Genomic DNA, 16261 nt, shown 5'->3' on the forward strand with positions numbered 1-16261 from the left:
ATTACAAAATCACCTTAAGTGATTTTCCAGATCCATATATTAATATGCCTTATTAAATTGTACAGCAAACGTACAAAGAAATCCACTGTTTTCAAAATAGTGTAAGAAGTTTTGTGATAAAGAGCACTGAAGGAACTTGTAATGATTGTATCATCTGAATTACAAAACAATGACACCTTTTATGTTACTATCAACAAATTAAATAAAAGCTTTAGAAAAAAAATAGCAGTACAGAATGTAACTGTAATGATGAACTGAATACTCTTTCAGCTTCAGAAATAAAAAAGCAGATATCCCAACTCAAATTCACATAGCACCAAGCAAGTAAAATGAAGTGGGTGCTCCTTGTAAGACTGAGGTCAATCAAACAGTACTTCTGAAGGATTCTTACCCTTGCTGCTTTTAGTTTCTCTCTCATTCGCTGCCTAACAGAAAGCTCTGCAAAGCTTGTCCTTGATGTAGAAGGAACAGGTGGCAACTCTGAAACAGAGAAAAATGGTAATGTGTTTAAATTTTCTGAAAGACATGTATGGAAAATAAAACCATTTAAACCAAAGTCCCATGTTCCAACAAAAAGAACTTGCATAAGAAAATTTGAATGAATTAAGCATTTTTTGGAATTCAGTCCTTACAAAGTATAATTTAAATGCCTTTAAAATGGAACAGATCTACCTTTCATTATATGCTATGAACCATTGTAAGAAATGCTTAAGCACATTTTTAGTCCACCATCATTTAGAAAAGAAAAATACATTAAGATAAACCTCCCTACTACTGATTCTTCTCAGAATCATCAAGAGACTTGGGAGAATTGTAATATTTCCAAATTATACAATTTACTGCCTGTATTTGTAGAAAAGAAACATTCATTGCATTTGGAAACTTTCAAAAGAATTAACAAGACGCAAAATGCAAACCCCCTATTTTGCAGGAATTTTCAGCATCTCCCTTAATCTAACACCTTTAAAAGATTTATTAATTATTTGAATGGTGCAACAGTGTTTATCTGTGTACAGAACACACAAGCAAGAATTCTCAGAAAAGTCACATTTGCTCAAAGACGCCTTTGGAACTGAGAAAAAATTTTAGCAATTTTTAAAACTTTAGGCTCACAAAAGATTGCATCACACAGCAAAAAGGCTCTGTCTGCTGGAGATGGAAATGATGAACTTTAATTGCAGTATGAAAGGTGGGTACACACTGGAAAAAAATTTAACTTTTTATTCTTAGCACTGGAACTGAGTCCCTTAAATGTTCCAGTTATGGAACCTTCATTACTGCAAGCTTTTAAGTTAAAAAACAAAATCAGACAAACCCCAACCCTCAAAGAAACTCAACCAGAGAACCCCTTCAAACCCAAGTATAAAGACTTAGAAAAAAATATTTCAAGGAAGAAGCTGGTCTAGAGTTACCTTTAGATTTTCCTCTTGTGTATTTTTCCTACCATTTTATTCTGTTCAGTTAGCATGCAAAAACATATTCTATTTCATTGCAGGATACACATTTCAATTCCATTCTGATAAATGAAAACTAGAAAGCAACAAGTTAGATGATCTGAAATCCTTTACAGTTCTCTGTAAACAGTTCCAGACAAGCTAGGTGAATAGTGTAAACATGCAAAATCAGGGCAGAAAACAATCTGCTGATATTTAAGCACCTCATAAAGCATCAGAACTTATGTTCTGTAAGCAGAATTCTTTATTAATTAATTAATCTGTTCCTTGAGACAACAGGATCATTATCTTTTGTATATATAATGAAAACAATTTTAAGGCTTTGGTAGTTGCATCAAATACTGCGAGATACTGTATTTTTTTTTTTAAAAATGATCACATTAAAAAAAATGGTTTTGTTATTTTATTTCTCTGGACATAGACTTTTGCTCTGCTTATGTGAATGCCAACTAAGTTGTACTCAACTTTAAAATATTTCTTTGAAGTGAACAAACTAAAACTGATATCCATGAACACATTACTTTGCAGGATCACCACTACAAGGCTGTATGAAAAAAATCCACACCGTATTTTACATTGGAAGTGTGATTATCCTACGGTCGCTCTGTATTTTATGTCAGTAAAAAGTCTGCTGGATAGTCAAACTGAGATTAAACCTGAGAACCTGAGAAGTTCTCAGTAAGTAAGTGTTCTCCCTTGATTTCATCTGCACTCAGAGGGGACCAAAGTCACTGGATCTCTGTGGCTTCAAAGCTCTCTGCTCTGAGAGACTCAGAACTTCTGTGAGTATCTCAAAGGATGCAGAAGTCAGGCACAAGTCAGATACTAATGCTGTGACAAATGAAAACAGGGAATGGTAACTTCCAGCACAGATCCTAGAAATAGTAGAAATAAAAAAAATACTGCTGTATTTTTCATGGATACAACTGCATAAATGCAGACACAAACCCAACAATGAAGAAAAAGATACAGCAGTTGTGCTGGCATCACAAGGTAATAACTACCAGAAATGGGTTTTTTATTTAAAGCAATTCTTCTTTTGAAACTTATTTACTAGTCTGACTAGTGGACTGACATAACCATGTCATTCCATTTAAGAAAGATATAAAGGCATTAAGCACACATATAATTGGATTAGAGAAAATACTGAATTTCTGCAAACAGATTGCATTAAAAAATAATAAAGACTGACTGAATGCTTGAAAGACTAGTTCAGAGATTATGCTGAATATTAAGTGAAGAAGTAGCTGATGGACACATTTTGAGAAAAGCTTGCCATAGTGGGTTGAGAAGGATAATCATTCCATGATAGAAGAAAATAAACCACCCATTTGAGGGATGTGACAATTTGATGATTCCAGAAACATTATCTGCTTCTCACTTGTTTTAAAATACCGTTCCCTTTTCCTGAAAAAAGCAACGTGGGAGTGTGTATACTTTTAACACCACAAATTTAACTTAATATGGTGACAACTATGACAAACTAAAAAGGCCTCAGAATAGAGGTGACGTATTATCACAGGCATTAAAATAAAACCAAAACAAGATAGGGGAGGAAACAGACAATATAGAAGTTTTTAATGGCACCTGCAAAACTGCAGGGGGAAATCACATTTTTTTTTCAAATGGTTAGGTATCACTTGGAAAAAAATGATAATCAGAAATTCATACACAGGTCATCACTCTAACAAAGGAGTGAGAAACTCAAATCTACTCTTACTTTTAACTGGGCAACACAATAGCTAACAACACTGTCAGCATATTCAAAACTATAACATAAAGAACATGGAAATATAAATTATTTAAAAATCTGTCAAACTGAATCCTGGAGAGGTAGAGGGACTTAAGTTTTGAATAGATACATGTAGGCTTCAGCTCAAGGTGTAGTCTACCTCAAAACGTGAGAGTTTCAAAAAACCCGACCAAATAGATGGGTAAATTATACTGCAATTAAGTAAATCAATGCTACGGTCTATCCAGAATACCACATGCTGTACTTTACACTGGATCATATAAAATTTGCAAAATTACAGGTATTTTGGAAGCAGAAGTAACAGAGCAAAATACTTAACAAAACAACACATCACATAGGGAAACTAGCAACTAGTTTTCTTCTGAAGAGTACTGCTGAGCTATCCTGCTTATTCTTGGAAAATGAGCTTCTGTAAAAGAAAACAGCCATCACTAGAGGGTGCCTCAATTTCCCCATGCAATCAATTCTGAAAATTGTTTGGACTCCATCTGTCAACAGCATAGCACTTCCTAGCACAAGCTGGCACAGTGAGACTCAAAAAACATTCATAAGAAAAGTATACAGACTCTGAAGAGCTGAAAACATCCCTAAATTGTAAATGTCTTTAAAAAAATTTTGTCTGTACCATATTTTGTTACAATGTGTTCAAAGACAATACCTACATTTTATTTTGGTAAAACCTGGCATTGATGAAAACTAAGTATGTTTGTACTTCACTAGATTCTCATTCTACTGATTTTTTAATATTCTGCTCTTAATTAGCTCTTTTACTATATTTACCTATATTTAGGTAAACCATAAACCCATGCAGAAAGATCAGACATCCAGTTCTAGCAGTTTCCCACTACCACATCACTCTCTTACACCCTCCTACTTTGTAGGAGTATTTAATGTGTGACAGTAAAAACAGCATGTCAATAAATCTATACATCTTCATACCCATGAGAAACACTTCAAGCACTAATCATGAGGTTTACAGTATCATTAGGGTTGGAAGACACCTCTGGAGATCATCCGGTCCAACCCCTATGGCAAGGTAGGGTCACCTAGAGCAGCTTGCACAGGATTGTGTCCTGGTGGGCTTTGAATAGCTCCGGAGTGGGAGACTCCACGACCTCCCTAGGCAGCATTTTCCAGTGCTCTGCCACCCTCTCTGTAAAAAAAGTTCCTTCTCATGTTGAAGTGAAACTTTTCTTTTAGTTTATGACCATTGCTCCATGTCTTGTCGCTAGGAACCACTGAAAAGTCTGGCACCAGCCTCTTGGCACCTGCATTAATGAGATCCCTTCTCAGTCCTCTCCAGACTAAACAGGCACAGCTCCCACAGTCTCTCTCCATAAGTGAAACAGGCCAGACTCCTCAGTATTTTCACAGCCCTCCACTGAACCCTCTCCAGTAGCTCCATGTCTTTCTTAGAACTGAGGAGCCCACAGCTGGACATGGCACTCCAGAAGAGGCCTCCCTAGGGCCGAGTAGAAGGAGAAGATCACCTTCCTGGCCACACTATTCCTGATGCATCCCAGGACACCACTGGCCCTCCTGGCACACGGGAACTACTGGCTCATGGACAGTTTGCCACCCACCAGGACTCCCAGGTCCTCTTCAGCAGAGCTGCTCTTTAGGTCAGTCCCCAGCCTGTGCTGGTACTTGGGGTTATTCCTCCCCAGGTGCAGGACCCTACACTTGCCCTTGCAGAACCTCATTGAGTTTCCCTCTGCCCAACTCTGCAGCCTCTCAAGGTCCCACTGAATGGCAGCACAGCCTTCAGGTGTATCAGCCACTCCCCCAGTTTTGTACCACCACAAAACGTGCTGGAAGTACATCCTCTCCCATTGTCCAGGTTGTTGATAAATTGAATAAGACTGGACTCACAATTGATCCCCAGGGAATGCTACAGACTACAGGCCTCCTGCTCCACTGATCACACCTGTCTGAGCTCTGCCATTCAGCCAGCTCACTGTGCATTCATCTAACCCATATTTCCTGAGCTCACCTGTAAGGAGACACCATTGGAGACAGGGCAAACCCCCTGTGAAGTCAAGACAGGCAACACCCATCGCTCTCCCCTCATTGATTCACCCTGCTATGCCATGATAGGCAGCTATCAGATTGATTTCGCCACGGTAGAGCCATGCTGACTACTCCAAATGACCTTCTTTTCTTCAACATGCTTGGTGATGACCCCTGGAATGTTCTGTTCCATCACCTTCCCAGGGATGGAGACAAGGCTGACTGGCCAGTACACGTTCAATTATATAAATACCGCACGTCTACATGAATATATCTGAAAAACGTAAGGGCATTTCACAATCTAACCATATTTCAGTGCGATAGGAACACGTCTTCCGAGCGCAGCGCTGCCCGTCCGCTCGCAGCCCGCGCTGCTGGGCAGTGACAAGCACAGACCCGCGCACCCCTCGGGTGCCGGCAGGCCGGGGGAAGCCCCCGAGGGGCAGACAGGCCGCGCCCCACGCTCCTCCCGCAGCAGCGCCGCCGCCTGTGGCCGCAGGGAGCCTCGGAGCGGAGACGCGGCCCAAGGAGCAGCGCCGGGACTCGACACCGACGGGCTGGCAGCCGGAGGACCCGCGGCCGCCGCTGGGAGTCACTCACCGCGCACAGCCTCGGGGCTGTCGCTGGGCCGTGCTGCCGACATGGTGCTGCCGCTGCGCTCCGCCCGCGGCCCGGGCAGCCCCGGCGGCACGGGCAGCCCCGGCAGGACAGGACAAGGCAAGGCAAGGCAAGGCAAGGCGATGGCGATGGCGATGGCGATGGCGATGGCGGTGGCGATGGCGCGGCCGGGCCGGGAGCGGGCCCCGGGCCGCAGCGGGGCGCGGCCAGCGCGCGTGCGCGGGGTGCCGGCGGTGCGCGCGGGCCGGGAGCGCGCGGCAGCGGCCCGGGACAGACGGACTGAGGCACGGACGGACGGACAGACGGACAGACGGCTGCACCAGCTTCACACCGGCATATTTGATATAAACAAATACACATATCTGCCTTATCTCTACGGTTCATCTCCTCGTACCGTAGGGGTTTGGGCTTCTCCCCTCCTGGCGTTTTACTGTTTAAACATGATTACCTCAAAAGCTGATCTGCAGATGAGAAGAGGGAATAACTTCGTGATTTTGCAACATAAATATATTTAACGAATAATTTGAAGGTGATTTAATCAGCTAAGTGTGGATCAGTACCAAATAGAATTTAAAAAAACACAAATCCAAAACACATTAAGGGTGCCTACTTCCAGCAGCGGTACTTAGAGTTGCAGTCTGTTTGCACAGCATTTAATTGTGCAGATCTGAACGAATTAGAATGGTACTGACAGATGAGAAGAGCCTATAAGAGAGTCTTGGCTTACTTATTTCACTTTTTACAGCTATATATAGAAGGTTCCTGTTATTCTCAGTGAAAAATGATCGCATACCATGTTTGTCTCTGTACACTAACCCCCATGATTATCGTGGGGATTCTTCACTGCTGTTCATCTGGGCAGTGGCTGACACCTGACTGTCACAAGCAGCACAGGAATTACTCATGAGAGAGATGCTGCAATATGTGTATAATGATCATGAGAGACATTCCATCTAACATTTTTCCCCCAAACACTTAGATTACGCTATTTCACATACAGGCTTAGTACATTGAAAAACCCTTATTATTTTCATAAAGGAATGATTAAAAATATATGTATACATTTAATTATTCAATATAATAGTGAATAATGTGGGCCTGTACCTGCTGTATGAAAACTCTTGTTTGTTTTTTTTTTTACATAAACAACCCATCTGTGATCCATAAAACCCACTGCAATATTTAGATCACAGGGACACATTCAATCCCTTTTCTCCCCGCTTTCAGTGTTGGGCTGAAATCACTTCTACCCACCAAATTACTTGGTTATGTTTGCAGGAGAAGTGGCTGTATGAGGTTACAAGTACTGGGGAAAGTTTTACATTTTTATCTACACAACTCAATTTGTTGCTACTGTTACTTCAGGTTCCTGTCCTGCTTTACCTTTCACAGATGGAAAAATGGCCATGGCCATGCTTGTTCCTGGCACAAAGCTTGTGCCAGCATAGCATGCAAAACCCAAGGGCCAATGTGCTGTGCTCACACATGAAGTAAATCACAACAGCATAGCTTGTTCTGGATTTTAAAATCCCCATGAAACAACTTATGGGAGTAAAATGCGGGGCCTTTTTGTTGTTGGCTAAATCTTCTGTGGCAAGAGGGCTAACTGAGGCTGACACAGGTCACCTGTGGTTTCCTTGGCACTTCTTTGTACTGGATGTGTTCAGGATCATGCTTCAAAAAGTGCTTCCAGCCCAGCCTAGAAGTCACAGAGTGATATTCATGTCTCTCCTTATCTCTCTTAGGAGACACGTGATGAAAAAGGGGTTATCTCCTGCCTGAGGCTTACCTTTACCAACTACTGGCCTCAAGTATTATCAGGTTTCTAAACATGTCTGAACTAACTCAGGGAACTGAACTAACCCTAAGCAAGTGGCTTTCTTCAACAAATGTAACTCCCTCCCAAACCATCCGTGCATTTGCCTCAGCATCGCTTCCCTCAGTATCTCTCACCAGGCTGAGGGTTATGGACCTATAAATGGCCACATTTCCCTGCTGCTGGCAAGGCTTATCAAATACCCTCTTCACGGCACAAAAAGTACAACACTGCAAGAAGCAGCGACCTTTTTATCACTTGGCACATAAATCTCTTTTTCATATCAAGCTTTATGTATAAAATTTAAAGTCTTTCCTAAAGGCACATGTAAATGTAGAACACTGAGAACATTGAATAAATGCTTTATGGCAGCTTTCTTTAACAATTTGGTAGCATTTCTTAAAGTTAAGTACTATAACAGACACTTTAAAATGTAATAAACAACTGGATGCAAGAACTATAAAGCTCTCCACTAGTTCAGAGGTGGTTTCCAAGCACTGAAAACTAACAACAGAAACACAGAGAAGTTTCTCATGCTGCTCTTTAAAAAAATTATTGCATCAAAAGTACCTAGAAAATAATTTTGAGGATTTTGTGTTAGTAAAGTCTGTCTCATTCATGAAAGTACACTAAATGCAGTGACACTGAAACAGAGCTTAAGGAAAATATTTGCTTCCTACCTGGGTTTTCTTATACAACAGCTCTTGGATCACAGACAAGAGCCAAACACCACACTCTCTCTAAAAGCAGTGCCTTGGCTGTGCTTTTAAAGAGAAATAATCAGATTTCCTTCTTAAACCACTAAAGCACTTCTGGCAAATTTCTTTTTGTAAACAATTTCATCTATGGTAAAAGTGAAATCATAAATAAAATATGGAGAGGATTCAGCTCCAGCAGACCTTTTCAGTTACTGCAGTGATTTTAAAAAGCTAATTTCCACGGTATATTTTTACAGGGTCAAGGCTGGTTATTTCAGGCTGAAATGCAGTAAAATAGTCACTCATCCTAAATTTAAGTATCTAATTTTGCTAAATTATCTGACTTAATTTCTGTGTACTTCTTCTAAAGTGGTGGAATGGCACAGACCTTCTTGGGACTTGTGTGAACCAGAGCAGTGATTCCTAAATACCAATCATTTATAGAAGAGACTGGTTCACTCTGTTGGCTAATTCAGACTATATGACAACATTCCAGCAAATAATTTTTTTTTCTTTTTTAGGTTAGTTTAGAAATCCTTAATTTCACTCTGAAAAAAATCCCTGGAAGCTTCATGTAAGGACAAATCCTTGAAGTTGATGGTTAGTAGCCAGTTGTTTTCCTAGTGCTGTCTGTGTTCCAATGCCTTAAAGTACTTGGAGTAACTACTGGAGGTGCATCAAGGGAACAACACTGTTCCTTGTATTCTTTACAGGGGACCTTTACAAATCAGCATCAGCCTCAGCAAACCTCTTAGCTTGTCATTTGGGGAAAAAATTACAGGAAACATAGCAGAGTTTAAAAAAAGATATAATCTCTCAGAAGCTGTTATTGGCAAACAGGCTTTTTGCTGCTGCAGGGTTAAAAAATGTGTCAGTAAGTACTCAGAGTAAATAAATGCTCCTTTTCACTTTCTTCTGAGCCTAGAGATAACACTTCATTAAAAGCAGTCAAAGAAAAATCACTGCTGGTACATTTCCTTCATGCAATTCACTCATTTCTAAAAATACCACTGTGCAAAAAATTCACTTAAGAGCCCACTGAGAACCATGGTTCATTTATATTTTTCAAGAATTTGGTACTTTTGTCCCTTTGTTAAGATGGCATAAACAAGGTTATTCTACCACAGAGATGATTTTACAAATTCTGCTTTATATTTTGTGTTGGATTTAGGATTTAGGACAGGTTCTTTAAAACTGAAAAGAAACAAATTTATTAATTTTTTACTTTGGTGTAAGTAGAATCGCTCCAGGATTCATTTAAGTATCCTTAAAAATTTCAATATTTTTTATATACTTAAGTGTATTGAATTTGGAGGCATGAGGTGTAGTCCATCTTAATATATTACAAAATTTTCAACCAAGTTACTTCATTTGAAGTTGTTCCAGGAGGAACTTCAGCAATGCTTTATGAAAGATCTGCTAACAAACCCTTCCATCATTATCAGGGCACTTCTCTGTTCTCATCAATCCACATCTTCCTTCTAATTTTGAGACATATAAATAGCCAAATTAAATTATGCCATTTTTTGCACTTAGCAGATTGTTCTTGAAGAGCAGACATCTTATTTAACTGTTGCCATCTCGAAGTTGAAGGCTAACCTAAGTTAGTAACTTAGATACAGGTGGTGTGAAGACATGGGTACCTCCTGATTCCTCCTTTTATAAGTCTCTAATACAGGGTCATCCAAGCAGAGATTTACCCCACCTATTTCTTTGCAGTGGTAACAGGAGAGCCAGTAACTAATTTAACCTACACAGTGATCTTTGAACTTTTAGAATTTAAAGTCAGGTAAGAGAAATTTTACACTAATTCTTGCTGCTGCAAGAACAATCTGCATGGAGGAAAAATCTCTTACACCTCTTCCAGCAGGTAGCTGCCAAAATTATACCAAAATTATACTCAGAATTGAGGAATATGAGCCAAATAATCCAAGACACTTTTCTCTTTGTGGATATTTGCTATTAAATATTACATGTGTATAATATGTCTAATTTTTCTTTTCCCTTAGGTAGTAAATTTCATGAATTGATCTGATGTATGCAGCTAGGACAAAAACAAGTTTCAGTGACCAAGGATTTAGTGACAGTATTTTGAAATTTCTTCCTGTGGATGTGAGGAAGAATTATACCTCTGAAAATCAGAAATACTGATGTAATCTCAGTTGGGAGTGTTGACCTAAGTTGTCCAGAAAAATATATATGGCCTCTAAATGCTCTCTGAGCTGAAGTCTAGATAGCTTATACTGAAAGGAATAAATTGCTTCTTGAAAGCATTACTCATTGGTAAAGATAGTGGTATATTGCTTTCTCAAATCTATTTTTTTCCTGTTTCCTTTCATGTATTATTTCTTGGATGGGACTCATCAGCTACTGAAAGACATTTCCGAAGCAAACCCCATTTCCACATGCAACTGAAGTTCCTGCTGACCAAACGGCTTAGTACAGCATTAGTATAATTATTCTGAATATGAATTACCTGCCAATGGATAAATAAATCAATAAACAAACCCATCAGTGAAAACTAATTTATTCAGTAAGTATCTTAGTAAATGAATATGAACAGAACCTAGTGGGTGACCTGTGGAAGGTAAATAGAGTGTTAAACGAACTGCAACAACTAATGTAACATACTTGGTAGGAATTAAGTTGCTTCCAGTTTTGTATATTCTTGCTTATCCTAATAGTACCTAAATGGTGTTAGGTAGATTTAAAAGGATATGAAGAATGTAGATAATGTTCTCAGTACTGATGTCCGTTAGTAATTATTTCCTCTATATTGTCTCAGCATTGTAAAACATTGAGGACCTATTGCTCCTGAAAAAATTGTATAACACTCTAAGCATATGAACATGAATACCAATAGTCAAGAATGTGAAAGTATTTATTCTATGTGACGTACTCATAAAAAATTGAAAATGTAGATAAATGTTTAATTAATTATCTAGGTTAAAAATATTCAGCAGTGGAATGAACATGGGACTAACTTCTTCCTTAATCTCACTCTACCAAGTAAAAAGAAAGTATGAAAGAGCAGAATACTGTGGAGATCTCTTTTGATTCAAATAACTTTACTTTTTCTTATTTATCTTTACATACACATATCCCAAGTAAATATATATATATATATATATATATATATTACTTAAGAATCTCTGGAATACTGATGTTCTTAATATTGTTTGATGGTTTCCTGAGGTTTGTATGAGCTCTTGAAGCCTTGATCAGGAGGCCCAAGAGCTGGTACTGCAGTAAAGACATGCTTCCTCTTGGGAGTTTCTCCTGGGGGCACGTATTTCTCTCTGTGGACTGTAGGCAAGGAGTAGATGACTAATTTGATCTGGATGTCTAATTTTATATGCCATTATGGCATGTGTAGAATGACCAATATATTGTGTTGAAACCACTGATTAATTTCAAATTCAAATTTGACCATGAAGAAATTTTGATCTTTGTTATCCTACAATGTTTTGAAAACAACCAGATCTCTCTCTGTACTTGTGTGAATTGTGGGAAGACATCAGCCCAAGATATTTTCCATATAAATTCAAGTTTAGACATATAAATACCCCAAATGCAATATCATGTCATCAAATTTGATATATTTTCAAATAACATACTAGCAATAGCCATGATTTACTTTCGGATAACGTCTTGAGACCCTTAATGAGGGCGGGGACACATGGTACTTGTATACATGTGTCGTCCATATGTGTAGTAGAAGTATCTTCTTGTCAAAACCTATAGAAATAATCCAACAAAATTACTTATTTTTAACTCTTCATGCCAAAATATTAAACTGTTCAAAAAAGTATAGAATCCAAATGGGAAAACTTTGGGAAACTTAAGTTACTTTTCTATAATTGTACAAATAGAAATCTAAAATTGCTAAGAAAAGGAAAGCAGTAACTCTTGGTTTACTTATTCCCATGGTGTAATTTTCAACATGGGTGTGGTTAAAATATTGGATTCAATTTTACAGATTTTACATGTGAGAAGTTTGCTTATAGTTAGGATTGCAACCAGGAATATTTCACTATAAAGCTGTATATTTTCTCTGTTTAATTGAGAAATATTAATTTTGTCTGAAAATTTACAGATGTATTATAACTACAATACATTTTTGTAGAGTCTGGAGAAAATCAGTCATAGTCTTTCCTTGAGGCTGGGTTTATCAGATTTTCCAGTTCAAATAAAACTGATTTGTTACTGATTCAAATGCCATAAGCCTATTTCCATATTTTATAAGATAATAATCTAATTAAAAGCTTATATTAGTTTTAATAATAATAATTATCTAATATTTCTTTAATAATAATTTAAGTAATAATTTAATAATAATATTTATCTAATTTAAAAGTTCTATTAGTTGCTTTTGCTGCATGATACGTATTTGGGTCCAGCTCTGCATCTATTGAATTATGCTTCCTGGAAGTCACAGCCTCAATATGATCCTTGTTCTGTCCTGTGGAATTCAGTGCAGGCAGCACTCAGCAATGCTGATGGTCTTTGTGCCTCAGATAGGCACTGATGGCTGTGAGGCATCGGCATCAATCATAATTGTAAATGATGATTGGTCTGCATTTTGCACTCATATTGTCCTTAATTTGCAGATGTATAAATGATTGCACAGCAGGGTGATAAACCAAATCTCCAAGTGTTCTCTTCCATATTTTTCACAGAAAGCCGCCCCTGTGTGACACTAATAAATTAGATGTCTAGTTAGAAAAATAATCTACTATTGTCTTCTATCAGACATCTCTCACTGTCAAATAAAATAATGGTTGTACAAGCATTGCCAGTTTGATTTGTGGTCAGGGCTTTGCACCTGTACACTGCATAAAGCAGCAGTCATGTACTCACAGCCATGAATGCTGATGTGGGAGGAAGTGAGGGCACGGGTACAGAGTGCACAGACTGATGCTCCGTACATAACCATCGTGCTGGTTCTACAACCTCAGCAGCAAATTTGTGTCATTTTGTCTGGTTGTAACTTTCTTAATCCCTCAAGTACACAGAAAAACCGTAGAAGTTTCCTTCTGCCTTGGTCATAACTAAAGTGGGTTCAGTAGCTGTGCAACACAGACCACTAACATTTAACATTATCTGAATAACTGTTAGAAATATCAGGTCTCTGTAAATCTGGGATGGAAAGACTGGAAATTCTTGGAAAATAAAGAGGACCCAATGAAAGATTGCCAGTCTTGACTGTTGCTGAATGCTGGAGAACTTGTGATGTTCCTAGATATTTTTACAATGATTGGTTGCTGCCACCGGTATTGAAAATGGATTCCTCATTTTCAGTGGGGATTGATACAGTTTCTCACCAATGGACCTTGCTGTGCTCCTATCTGATAGAGGGGAGTGCCAGGTACTACCAGATGTTTTATCTGCAGATGAGTGCAAATGGTGATTAAATCAACTATTAACCTCATTGACAAGAAAAGTAAATTGACCTTTTTACATCTCTTGTGTAGTCCCCACGAATAGAAGTATAAACATTTTTTGAAACTTTAAAGTAAGTTTTTGAAACACTGACAGAAGTAGTTGCTTCCTAGGTAACCACTACTGATCTCTGCTTTTAATTCCATTTATCATACATCCAAAGGGTGGTAGCAACAGCCTACTTCTATTACTCCTATTTAACTGATAATCCATCAGGTCCCATGTACTTTTTCCAAGTTTATTGTTTTACTGAATGCAGTTTTTCTTCTTGTGTGTGACCTACATTTATATCATTGCATTTGGCCACATTGAAATATAACTTTTGCTTTAATGATGTGACTCACTTAGTTTCATATAACTTACCCAGATTACTGATTACTGTCCTTTTTACTGGTTTTTTTGGGCATCCACAATTATCTTCAGCAAAAAGTTTACACTTTTTTTCCACATTTCTCATAAAGTTAGTAGATAGCATTTAAAGAATAGCAAAAACACTCGGAATTACACTGAAAATACCCACTGAATACTGACTATCTCCAAGTTTTCAGATCATCCAGTTTTTAATCTCTTTATATGTTTGATAGCTTTTTTCTAGTCTTTTATGGCTGCTCTTGAGTAGTCCTCAGCTAGTACAAATCTTTATGTACTTATTGGGAGGTTGGTTAGTTATGGATGCTATGTGTTGGTGTAAGTATCAGATAGGACTGTTCTTGTGACCTGTGCAGTAGCATCCTGAAATAGTCATTCCTATTTTATTCCTCTCCTATCTGTTTTTATGTATTGCCTGTCTTAAAATGATCAAAAATTATATTGCAGTGAATTGTTCAATTTTGCTTTAATGTAATATACAAAATATCCATTCTAAATTGCAACTTAATACATTTTATATAAAATCCAATGTACAGTATCTTAAATTTGTTTAAATAGTGTTATAAACATAATTTTAGGGAAGAGTCAGTCCTGGAGTGATGCAGTCTTTTGTTAATTACAGTTCATTTTGATATCCCTGCTTTTTGTTAAGAAATCCATCCTAGATTCTAGAAACATCCTTATGAGCTCAGATCTGGTTCCAGTCAAAACAAGAATGAACTCCCAGATTTTTTTTCATTTCAACTTTGTTTTCCCCATAGAGATGAATAAAATCCTGTGCTGGGGCCTCCTGTTTGAAAGTCATTTGACATCTGCTTCAGAGCTCATCTTCATCTGATAAAGCATCAAGGTAATCTGTATCAACATATAAGAGAAATCCAGAAAACAAACTGTCTGCCCACGTGGGATCAGAAAAGAGACCATTTTGGTCAGTGTAGAAGATTTCAAGCCATACTTCGTCTTCTGGCTGAAGGTAGATCACTGTGGATCCAGAAGCCACGTCGTGGTTGCCGGTGTTTGCATCAAAAGTCTTGATCCGGTATTTCCCATTGTGAACCAGCCCAATTGCAAGGTGCTTGTTTGCTAAGGTGATATCATAAGAAAAATAATAAATCCCTGGGATGGCACAGATGAACTTTCCTGTGGATGGGTTGTAATGCTCCCCCTCGTTGAAGAGGACTTTATTGAATACAATTGGTAATCTTTCCTCTGGGTAGCTCGTGGTGATGCCAACAGAAAAGGCAGATTTCAGCACTATCTTTCCACACTTGCAGACCCCTGGGGCACCTGGCTCTCCTCGGTCTCCTTTATCTCCCTTAGGTCCAGGTGGTCCAGCTGGACCTACTTCACCTTTGGCACCCGTCAGTCCTCCAGGTCCTTTCTTACCAGACTCACCTTGGTCTCCTTTCTCTCCAGCTGGTCCTAATGGCCCAGTCTTTCCTCTCAAACCTTCAAAAACATTTTAAGTTAGTTTAAGTTAGTTAATCATTGCACATATCACTTCAGTAAATTATTGTGTGTGGGGCTACTGTATGTGCCTGAACAAACAAGAAAAACTTGGGCAGAATTTCAAAATACTATAGAAATACTTCCAAAATTTTCTGGTAAGTTTGCAAAAAGAATGCCAGTTTGGAACCAATGACCAGACTTCACAGCCTGCAGGTCCTTTGTTTCTGTATTCCTACTTATCTTCATGTGTCTTGATTACACATTAAAGAATTCTATATGTAATCCATCTATTGCTGCCTGAACTACAGTCACTGCTGATGGCAAGGACAGCAGCATGACTACCTACATAATGATACTTGTGCACTAAATAGAGCATTTTTAGTGCATACCTAAGCACCTGCTAATCTTTTGTACCTGGCTAATGGCACAGGTGAGACTATTTGACACTGCATGTGCTTCGTTCTTTTCAAATTTTTTATTAGCATCTGTGTGAAGAAAGGTTGAGCATTGACATTTCTTTACACTAAGTATGTCCATATTAGACATATCTAAAATATATGTGCATACTTTCTTTCCCTCCCTATGTTTATATATGCATCACACTTAAACACAGGCACATACACACATTCATATATATATATGTGAATGTGTA

At 38.4% G+C, this 16261-nt stretch overlaps 2 protein-coding genes across 9 annotated transcripts in view; both read right to left on the reverse strand.

Moving 5' to 3' along the window:
* Window positions 1-6855, reverse strand: part of CC2D2A (coiled-coil and C2 domain containing 2A) — a 55749-nt gene extending 48894 nt beyond the window's left edge. For 2 of the 4 annotated variants that reach the window (XM_058838732.1, XM_058838730.1), the window contains exons 1-2: window positions 5818-6854; window positions 392-480 (exon numbers count right to left, since the gene is read on the reverse strand). In XM_058838732.1, coding sequence (XP_058694715.1) covers window positions 392-480; window positions 5818-5860 — 132 coding nt within the window. In that variant the 5' untranslated portion in view covers window positions 5861-6854. Of the gene's footprint in view, window positions 1-391; window positions 481-5817 lie in introns of all 4 variants that reach the window. The other 2 variants (XM_058838733.1, XM_058838731.1) reach the window with 2 other exon arrangements.
* A 7759-nt stretch (window positions 6856-14614) lies between these two features.
* C1QTNF7 (C1q and TNF related 7) overlaps window positions 14615-16261 on the reverse strand; it is a 50741-nt gene continuing 49094 nt past the window's right edge. For all 5 annotated transcript variants that reach the window (XM_058838051.1, XM_058838053.1, XM_058838052.1 and 2 more), the window contains one exon: window positions 14615-15609. In XM_058838051.1, coding sequence (XP_058694034.1) covers window positions 14978-15609 — 632 coding nt within the window. In that variant the 3' untranslated portion in view covers window positions 14615-14977. The remainder of the gene's footprint in view (window positions 15610-16261) is intronic.

This window comes from Poecile atricapillus, chromosome 4, assembly GCF_030490865.1.
Source record: "Poecile atricapillus isolate bPoeAtr1 chromosome 4, bPoeAtr1.hap1, whole genome shotgun sequence".
NCBI lineage: Eukaryota > Metazoa > Chordata > Aves > Passeriformes > Paridae > Poecile > Poecile atricapillus.